Raw genomic sequence first — 10374 nt, forward strand, 5'->3', positions numbered from 1 at the left:
TTTTGTTAGATAATTGGGGTTTCAAATGCTTTGAATAACTGAGAGTCGTCATAACTCTTGATGGTACTCTCAAAATCTTCATTCGGATAAAGAGAAGAACAAAGAATGAAAAAGTATTATTTTTTGTGTACCAGACTCAAATGACCAAAAAATGGGATCTTAACTGCCTTTCCGAAAATTTCCGTATAATTGTCATATAAACAATAACAAACCGCCACAAAACTTTCATAAATTATGGTTTAAACCGACACTAAACAAGGTTTGATATTAGGGTCAAAAACTAGGTGAAAGTTCACAATTTCGACCACGGTTAGAGACTCTATCCTTTGGACTCTGCTAGGGGCTGTCATCCCTTGGACCCCGATACCAGGGGCACTGTCCTGGGATCCCGTGGTTCATGGTTCAGGGGCTTCATTCCTGAATAACAATGTATATTAAATCTTAATAAACTCACAACTGTACAATCTGCACCACCCTTACTTGTTTAATTTTATTAAGATTATATTGTTTAACAAATTAATCATGTTACAATTAAATAATATTAGTGATACATATCACCAAAATCTCTTCCCTTCTACGTACGTCGTCGAAAAATCTCCATTTGCCTCAACAAACTGGCCAAAAAAATTCACAAAAATTGGATTAGGTTACCGTACTTTTTCTTGTCGCTCCGACACTGTACCGGATCTGATTCCACCCTACCCATCTCCTCCTCTAAAGTACCTAACCAGAAAATCTTTATTAAAAATTACAAACTCATCGGAAATAAAATTTTAGAGCTGGAAATATATCTGAAAATGAGATGTGAAGAAAGTCCATATATTAATGAATGGTGGGTGGAAAATTAATAGGTACAGATTGGATACAGGAGGCATTTTAGTCAAGGGAAATTGATGTTTGCCTTTGATATTGTTTCCTTATTTTTCAAAAATATTTCTGTATTACATTGTACTATTATATTTTATGACAAGTTGTGCAATAATTACATATTTTAGAAGCCATGAACTTGTATATTAAGGAAAAATAATGGTCCAAATTTTAGTTGTAGTTCAAAGTTCACAGGCCAACAGTAAAGGCAAACATCTCATCGTACCTATACGACATATATTCCCAAATTGCCCCTTGCTTACTGTAATTCCGTACTCTACACCTGCCCACGCACACGTATTGCCACCTCCCAGCAGCAGTAAAGCGTGTTGGTGGAAACAAACTAGAGCCAAATCAACAATTGTTTCTCCTCTCTATGCCCCATGTACTATTCTCTTATGCTATTTATGGTCCCTCTACTATCATCTTTATTATCTTTCGCATCTTCTAAATTGGCTTCTTCACCTTCTACTGTAGATATTTTCTGTATCTCTATATTATTTGTTTTTAATCAAAAGAAACTTGTAGTTTGGATGGGCAAATTGTAAAAGAATTAGCAATAGAAAGGTGAAAATAGAATTTGAGCATAATAGAAGGGGTTAGGAAGAATATTTACACATATTCGTTACACAACAAATGGTTCCTCAACACAGTAGCGGGATTCCCGGCCTCTCCCTCAAACGTTTCCCTTTTTCGTAGTTACATGTATTCTTATTCAAATATTTTCTTTTACCAAATCAGGTACTTGTATAGTTGTATAAACAAATTATTAATAAATTCGTACCATTTGTGCTTGATAACTGATGCTAATTACCAAACTTTTGATGATTTTATCGATGGATGTTAAATGAAAGATATATAAATAATGTTTTTATAGTATTATTTTTCTTAACACAAATGCTTTTTGTCATATTAGTTAGGATGCAGAATCATACTCTCATAAGTCATAATGTCTAGGTTAACCGTATACATTCAAATGATTGGTTTTTATACAACAGTTTTCTTTATTTAAATGTTTAAATTATTGTGTGCAATGTGAATTATTATTACATGGTTGCGTAGATTCGCTAATCTTGTGTTCAGTAATTACTACTTTTTTTATAATAAAAAAAATGTACACGAGGTTATTTCTTTAGTGAGTCACTAAAGACCAATGATATGAATATCAATTTACCTACAATGTAAAACACTTAATTTTTACATTAAAACATAGTATTTTGAGTACATACTGTTTTGTTATATCAATTTTCAGTAATATATACTTTCTATATGTTAACTTTAAAAATTATATTCACATATTTTAATATTTATAATAAATTATATTATTATATTATTTGTAATTTGTAATATGTTATATAGTATAATTTTTTATTGACTGTTACAAAAACTTTCAAATCTTCCATCGATCAAGTGGGTCCTATTCTTGCATGAAGACTGACTTTGACATCTTTCTAAAGATCCCATCATATTTAAGTCCCTGTTTAAATAGAACCGGTATATGCATGTGCGTGGGTGTGTTAGCGAGAGAAAACTAAAGAGAGTGAGAGATCTAGAGATGCTGAGAAGTGTGGAAGAAAGAACCAGAGTGAGAAAATAAATAATCCACAAGCTTATGTTGTTTATCCGGCGATGTTATTTTCCGGCAGAAGGCGGAGATCGACAATGTATTCATCGAAGGTGTTGCTCCTCGTCTTCTTTTCAGTGCTTCAAATATGGGTGTTGAGCAGCGATTGTTGCAAGGTAAGAGCAATAAGGATACTACCATCATCATTAAGCAAAGATCCAGACGATGTTAAAAGATTAGAGCTTTACAAGAAGTTCTTCAATGGCAGATTTACTAAAATCATCAACAGTACTAGTACTATTTCAAAGGCGAAAGGCTTTCAAGAAAACAAAAGAAAAGTACCCAGTTGCCCAGATGCTCTCCACAACTAGAAACTTTTCGTCTTTTCTCTATATTCTGTCCCTTTTTGTTTTACAAGTTCGTTTATCATCCAAAATACCCACGTTTTTCCCACTACTTTTATGATATAACTTGGTAATACTAGGGTGAAAACCGTGGGTATTTTGGTATTTCATGGGCAAAAATGCTTGTTTTTTTTGGTTGGTAGATGAAGAACGGGATCCATGATGTATAAATATATACTATCTGAAACTTAATATTCATATACTCATGTACACTTGATTCTTGCATCTTCTGTTTTAGCTTTGGATATTCATTGTGTATTTGTATGTTTAATTTGGTTATTTGGTGAATGGTCCCTTGGAACTACAAACACCATCTCAACAAATTCAATAATGGCTCATTAACTTTGACATGATTTGTCATCCATATGATCAGTACGCCCATACCCCCATGACCCATACCCTTGAGGTGAAAGTTCTATAAAGATTATGATCATTGTCAGATTTGTAATTAGAGCAATAACAATACGTTTATCATTCATGGGTGTAATAATGCATGCTAGAATCTTTAATTTGATCCTCTTGGACTTAATGATTGGTAACTTAAGGGTAGTTTAGTCATTACCAAACGGTTTTACTTTGCTATGAATTCACAACGTCCATGTAATATAATATATTAGATAAAAAAAGACCAAAACACATCGCCATTTACGTGCATGCACCCAATGACTTTTTAAGTTTTAAGATCTGCAAATGATATATGATGAAAGAAGCATTTGGCCGAACCGAATGACCGGAGATGATAAGAACAAAAGTCAATAAGAACAATTAATCTTTTTAAATGATTTATCTCAAATTGTTATAGAACTCATAATCTCAAAACAAGTAAATAATGGTAAAGAAAATTTACCATATCTATAATAGTTCCAAATGATAATTACTTTAAAGGATAGCAAAATTTAGTTTTTTACACATTTAGGGGGCATTTGTTTTTTCTCTGCAGATCTGCGCGAGGTCTTCTGTCTGCGCGGTGCAGACCACATGCAAACTTATAGGTTTGAAGTGCGTTTGTTTTTCTAAAGTGTGCAGACATGAAAACGTCTGCGCGAGGTCTTCACCACACAGACTTGGGCCAGCCTCTTCTAAGGTCTGCGAAGTGAATTTAACCTATAAAAAAACACGCCTCCTTTTTGTTTAAGCCTCCATCGTCAAAACTTCCCACCCTAACCAAAATTCCCAGCCGACGAAACCACTCCATCTTCAATCCATCGTCCACCATCACCGGCGATTAGCACCGCCAGTCGCCGCCATCCTCCCCAATCGAAGGCGTCCAGGCAAGTTCTCCGACCAGCGACCTCCGTTCGAAGCCATCAGCGAACAGCCTCCATTCCAAGCCATCAGCGAGCAGCAACAGCGAATAGCAACAACAACAGCGAACAGCAACAACAACAGGTTTGTCTCATTTCCTTTTTTATTTATTTATTTTTGCAGTTCAACCATGAAATTAACGATCAATCTTGATGGAAAACTCTATAATGCACTAAAATTCTTGTTTTTTGATATTGGAAATCCGAAATATTGAAGAAAATATAGATTTTCTTGCTTCAAATTGTTGCTGAAAATTCTAGTGCTTCAAATTGTTGTTAATTGGTGTTAATTGTTGCTGAAAATTGTTTCAAATTGTTTCAATTTGTTGTTTAATGTTGCTGAAATTGTTGTTAAAATATGTTGAATGTGCTAAAAATTATTTCAAGTTGTTGAAATAGGAGGCTGAAAATCTTTTTTTCTGTCATAGGAGGCTGAAAATACTTATTATTGTTTCAAATTGTTGTTGAATGTTCTTAAAATTGTTGTTGAATGTGCTTAAAATTGTTACTGAATTTGTTGAAAATTGTTGTTTGGTTTTGAAAATATGAAATAATGATGTTAGTTGTTGATTGTTTATTGTTATTTGGTTTTGAAATACTCTTTATTGTTTCAAATCGTTATTTTTTTGCTGGAATGTGTATGACATGCAATACCTAATGAAATCATATTTGTCAATTTGGGAATGCTACAATACCTTATGAAATTATTATTGTCTATGATATATTGCTTATTAGAAATGGGAGAAAAACAACAATGGACCAATGAGCATTTAAAATGCTTATCTTGTATTGAAGAAGTAAAGAGTGTCGGTAGAAAAGGATTGAGTTTGTAGAAAGACTCATGGATAAGGCTTGGAAGAGTTCTTAAGGAGAAATTTGGGTTTGAGTTGAGTCAAAAAGAAATGAAAAACGCATATGACAATCTGAAAGTCAAATACACAAGATGAGTATATTTAAAAAACAAAACCGGTAATATATACAATTCTCAAACAAACACTTTTAATTTAACAGCCGAGGAGTGAGATGATTTTAAGAAGGTACATATACATTAATATACATTTATATATATATAACATTTACGTTTTGAAGTTGCCAAATATTCTTATACTATTTTTTGTTACATTTGGGTTTAGAGGCATCCGAAAGCTGCTTCATTGAGAACAATTCCACTGCCTTTTCCAAATCTTTGTGCACGTCTTTTTGATGGAAATAGTGCCACTGGTAATTTTATGAGTTACTCAACCCAATCATCATCAGTAGTTGGAACATCCTCCTGTCGTGTTCCATCACTTCAGATCACCGCCACCCTTTTTCATGCAATAGATGATGATGGTGTTGACACTTCCCATCATGAGCCACCACCTTCTGCTGCTTTACCATATACTGCTTCACCATCCGGTAACCCCAACAAAAGGGCTAAACCCTCAACTCCTGTAGCTCCTAGTGCCTCACCGTCTGCTTCTTCACCTGATGGAAGTTCTATTACTGCTGACGATTTAGCATTTGAAATGAAAAAAGCTCTACAAAGTTTGACTAAAGGGTATACAATTCCTCAATGTTTAGAGAAGTTAGAAGTGCTTCAGTCAGGCCCTACAGATCCTTTGCGCTTTGTCGCATATCATATTTTTGGAGAGACCATGAACATGAGAGAGATGTGGATGCATTTGCCCAATGTTCCCGAGATATTACGAGGATGGCTTGAGATGACGGGTACAAGTTTAGGAGTTTTGAAGGTTGGAAAGATTGTCCGATGATTTTCTAGTGTTGAAACTATTTGTTATGTCTTTTTGCTTTGTTGGAACTATTTTGTTAAATGTTTTTTTCCTTTGTTGGAACTATTTTGTTAGGTCTTTTTGCCCTTGTTGGAACTATTTTTTTTGATATTTTGCTACTTGAAATATGGTTTATGTAATGTTTTTTGGTACTTGAAATATGATTAATGTAATGTTTATTTGCTACTTGAAATATGGTTTATGTAATGTTTTTTTGCTACTTGAAATATGGTTAATGTAATGTTTTTTAAAGTTCTACTTTATTGATTTTAGGTTCATATGGATCACGATCAAAAGTTACTTCTCGTAATTCTTATGTACCTATACATCCGTTATTTTTGGAAGAGGGGTGTGAAACGATTGCGGGATAATGATTCGGAAATTTCGGGACATGAATACACATTGGAGTTATTACACCGTAATCATTTACAATGTGTTGAAGTATTACGCATGTCCCGTGACTTTTTGTACGACTATGTGCTCATTTTAGAGCAAATTACTCATTAAAGGACAACAAACATGTATCGGTTGAGGAAAAGATGGCTATGTTTTTATGATGATCGGCCATAATCAACGTTCGTGATTATCAAGCGGAGATTTCAACACTTGAAGCAAACAATTCATAAATTTTTTTATGAAGTGTTGGAAAAAATGATGCTTTTAGCACAAGATGTTATAGTACCAACTTCTTTTAATCTGAATCCAAACATTCCAGGACATAATAGGAGGCTACGAAAGGTTTTCAAAGGAGCGGTTGGTGCACTTGATGACACTTTGATACATGCTGTTGTCCCTGCTTAGAAACAAGACTTAGATAGAAGTAGGGGAAAGGGAGGTTGCTACCAAAACGTATTGGCAATTTGTGACTTCAATATGATTTTTATATTTGTTGTGGCCAGGTAGGAAAGGGTAGCGCATGACTCTAGAATATTATCAGAAGCAGTAGCCGATCCACAAGCATCATTCTCATTTCTACCACCAGGTAAGTTTTTGTTTTTTTAAATATTTTTATCTTAATTTGAAAATTGATTAGTGTTTTGCATTTTTTTCAGACAAATATTATCTTTGTGATGTAGCGTATGCACACACTCGAGGATTTATGGTCCCTTATCGTAATGTGAGGTATTGGCTTGGACATTTTCGTCAAAGACGTGCATTGACCAATAAAGAAAAATTTAACCACGGAGATGCAAAACTTCGGAGTGTCATTGAGCGTGATTTTGATGTTTTGAAAGCACGCTTCCCTATATTTAAGAGGATGGCACCATTCTCGTTTGTGACACAAAGAAACATTGTCATGGCATGTTCCGCGCTTCATAGTTATATAAGGAGAGAAGGACTGAGTGATGAGTATTTCGCATGATACGATGAACCCAATGTCCCGTTTCGAAATAACAATGTGGCCATTGATGATGATGAAGACGAGATTCCAACACATGGTATTGCAGCAGACCGTGAATATATGACTCGGTTACGGGATGAAATTGTTGATCGGTTGATGCACAATATAGATTGAATTGTTTTAAATGAAATTGTAAAATCAATTTTTTTATTGTATGATTAATTTAGTTGCATGAATTTTATTTTCAATGTTATAAGACTATTATTATTAAAATTTTGGTGTTGAAAAATCATTTTAAGTTTGTAAAATAATTTTATTTAAAATTCAGTTTATTTCAGCAGCCTGCAGACTTAAAAAAAACAAACAGTCTTCGTATTGCTGACTGCAGACGTTTGGTCCACCTCTTCTGCTGCAGAGGCTTGCAGATGTGGTCCGCAGACGTTTTGGCTTCAGAAAAACAAACAGCAGCTTAGTCACTAAACTTACTTATTGATATATATTAACTTGTTGAAATTGTTCAAAAACTTTAGAAAATGGATTTCCATCAAGAACTTAAGAACAAAATTGATTTTGTTCTAGATTCATGTTCATGGGTTCTTTGATTTTGTTCCACAACCATGGGTCAAATCTTAGTTCATAACACACCCAACAAATCCCATATATGAGTTCTTGAACACACACACCCAACAAATCCATATACGAGTTCATGAACACACACACAGTCACACACACATACAAAGATGAACAAATTATGAAGAACATACGTAAAAATTGCTTTAGGGTTATGATTTTCAAAGATGGACACAATGGGAATAAGGGTTTGGCAAGTTTTTATTTAGGGTTATGTTTTTCGATTTACATGGAAGAACATTCCAATTTTCAACTTAGGGTTCCAATTTTTGATTTAGGGATCTGATTTTCATAGATGAACACATCATGCAGATTCAGGGTTTCAACTTTCGATTTCCTAAGATGAATACTCAAATTTTTTATTCGTGTTTCGAACACTATGTTCGTTCATGTTTTTTTGTTCAAATTTTGTTCGTAAATTGTGAAGAACATTAGATCACATTCAGAAATCATGAATAACATTCAAATTTTCTCCAAAAATCAATTTAGAAATCATGAATCATCGAGTTTGCCTTGGTTTTTTGGTATGGTTTATTCCCTGATGAACATATCCGAGTTTTAGAACCCGCAAGAAAATTCACTTGGTCGAAGAACATGTCCAGAAAAAACATGTTTGGACATAAAATTCATGATTGGATGGAAAACCCATGTTTGACAAAACCCATTATTAAAGGTCATACTTCTCTATTTTGAACAATTTCCACAAGTTCAATGGTATATAAAAGATAAACTTAGTTACTAAATGAGTAAATGTTTACAAAAACTAAATTTGGTTACTCTTACAAGTCATTATCCATAATTCTTATAAAATCTTAATTTTATGATTGATAAAGGTCTTATTATTATTGAATTGAACAAAAACCGATTACAGGAGATGATTATATACTAGGAGTATAATAGAATCCTAGATAAGGTCAAAAACTCAGATAAATACTAGACTATTTGAAACCAGATATATACGAAGATAAAAATAATCTCACTACTCTTTCTCAAGTTGGAGTGTGTATATCACGAACACCCAACTTGCCACGGAGAGACTTGAAACGATCCGCTCCAAGTGCTTTAGTAAAAATGTCAGTTGTTTGAAATTCATACCGGATAGCAAGCGTTTTGATCTCCCCACTATTAACCTTTTCACAAACAAAATAACAGTCCATCTCAACGCGTTTTGTCCGTTTATGATAGACTGGATTTGATGCAATGTGTCTAGCAGCTTTATTGTCATACATTAGAGGTATAGGACCCACTTGAGCAACATCCAATTCTTGAAGGAGCCACCTTATCCATTAAACTTCACATATAGTGTTAGCCATGGATCTATATTCTGCTTCTGCCGAAGACCTCGACACCATTGTTTGTTTCTTCGTTCTCCATGAAATCGAAGAACCTCCAAGTGTAGCACCTGGTTCTTGGTACGTATTCTTTTGTTAAATACTTTGCATGTTGGCCTTGGACTCGGCGAGTTGAAGGTCCAACTCGCCAAGTAGAAGCGAGAAGGGACACGAGACTTAAGCGATGGACTCGGCGAGTCAGGTCCCGGACTCGACGAGTAGACCCTGTTTGGGCAAAAACCCTAATCCGAGGGTTTGCACCCTATTTAAACACCTTAACTCGGCCTACTTAGTCCCATTTGCTCCCATAAGACCCCAATAGCAAACCCTAGTCGTTATTGAAGCAATCTAAGGTATTTGGAGTGACTTTGGTGCTTTTGTGATCCAAGGAGGGAAGGAAAAGCTTGAAGGAACAAGAGGAGGATAAAGGGATCCGAGTTTGTGCCCCATTTTCAGCTCATTGAAGGTAAAAAGCCTGTACCTTGCTCTTCCATTTGCTAGATCTCATTTTGTGAAGTTTTAGGGCTTTTCTAAGCCATTTTGGTCACCAAACATGATTGCAAGCATGGTTTGGAGTTGATGTTTCGGATCTAGGCCCTTAGAGGGGTTACAAGGCAGAAAGGAGTGACTCTTGCACTCAAAGAAGGCCCATTGCTTTAAAAGGGCTTGTTTAAGGACCTTTTAAGCTCAAATTCCCATGCAAGCACGTAAAGGTTGTAACTTTACGTGATAGATCGATTATAGAAGCATAAATCTATCTTTTGATCAAAGGTTATACGTCAGGAATCGAAGATCCAGTGAGTGGTTGTGACCAACTCGACGAGTCCGTTCTTGGACTCGGCGAGTCCAAGGTTCTGTCCCATATCAGTTGAGGGTCATAAGGACCCAGTTGAGTGTGGAAAGGTTTTAAGGGGATCCCAGGGAGTGACCCAATGTTCTGGACTAAGCCATTGTTCTGGAAATTCATGGGACTCGGCGAGTGCATGAACAAACTCGGCGAATCCAAGGCAATCTTCTTAAGGATGAAGATGAACTCGACGAGTTGTTCATACAACTCGGCGAGTCAAGGACAGGACCTGTGTATCAGTTGATGATGAACTCAATGAGTTGTTCATACAACTCGGCGAGTCGGATGAGGATTCAGTCGATGTTCATTTAGA

General features: G+C 35.2%; 1 protein-coding gene across 1 annotated transcript; it reads left to right on the top strand.

Moving 5' to 3' along the window:
- Positions 1-6562: 6562 nt before the first annotated feature.
- Positions 6563-7274, top strand: LOC145098145 (uncharacterized). Its single transcript, XM_079035817.1, has 3 exons — positions 6563-6697; positions 6815-6893; positions 6964-7274. Exons 1-3 carry the CDS (start codon positions 6563-6565, stop codon positions 7272-7274), a joined length of 525 nt encoding a protein of 174 aa, XP_078891943.1.
- Positions 7275-10374: the final 3100 nt, after the last annotated feature.

Source organism: Lactuca serriola, chromosome 4, assembly GCF_051521515.1.
Source record: "Lactuca serriola cultivar US96UC23 chromosome 4, Lser_US96UC23_V15, whole genome shotgun sequence".
NCBI classification, from domain to species: Eukaryota; Viridiplantae; Streptophyta; class Magnoliopsida; order Asterales; family Asteraceae; genus Lactuca; species Lactuca serriola.

Coding starts and splice junctions, on each gene's coding strand:
- LOC145098145 (XM_079035817.1), top strand. CDS start 6,563: ATGATGCTTTTAGCACAAGATGTTATAGTACCAACTTCTTTTAATCTG. Junction 6,698..6,814: donor ATGACACTTTGATACATGCT/GTTGTCCCTGCT, acceptor GTGGCCAGGTAG/GAAAGGGTAGCGCATGACTC. Junction 6,894..6,963: donor ATTCTCATTTCTACCACCAG/GTAAGTTTTTGT, acceptor CATTTTTTTCAG/ACAAATATTATCTTTGTGAT.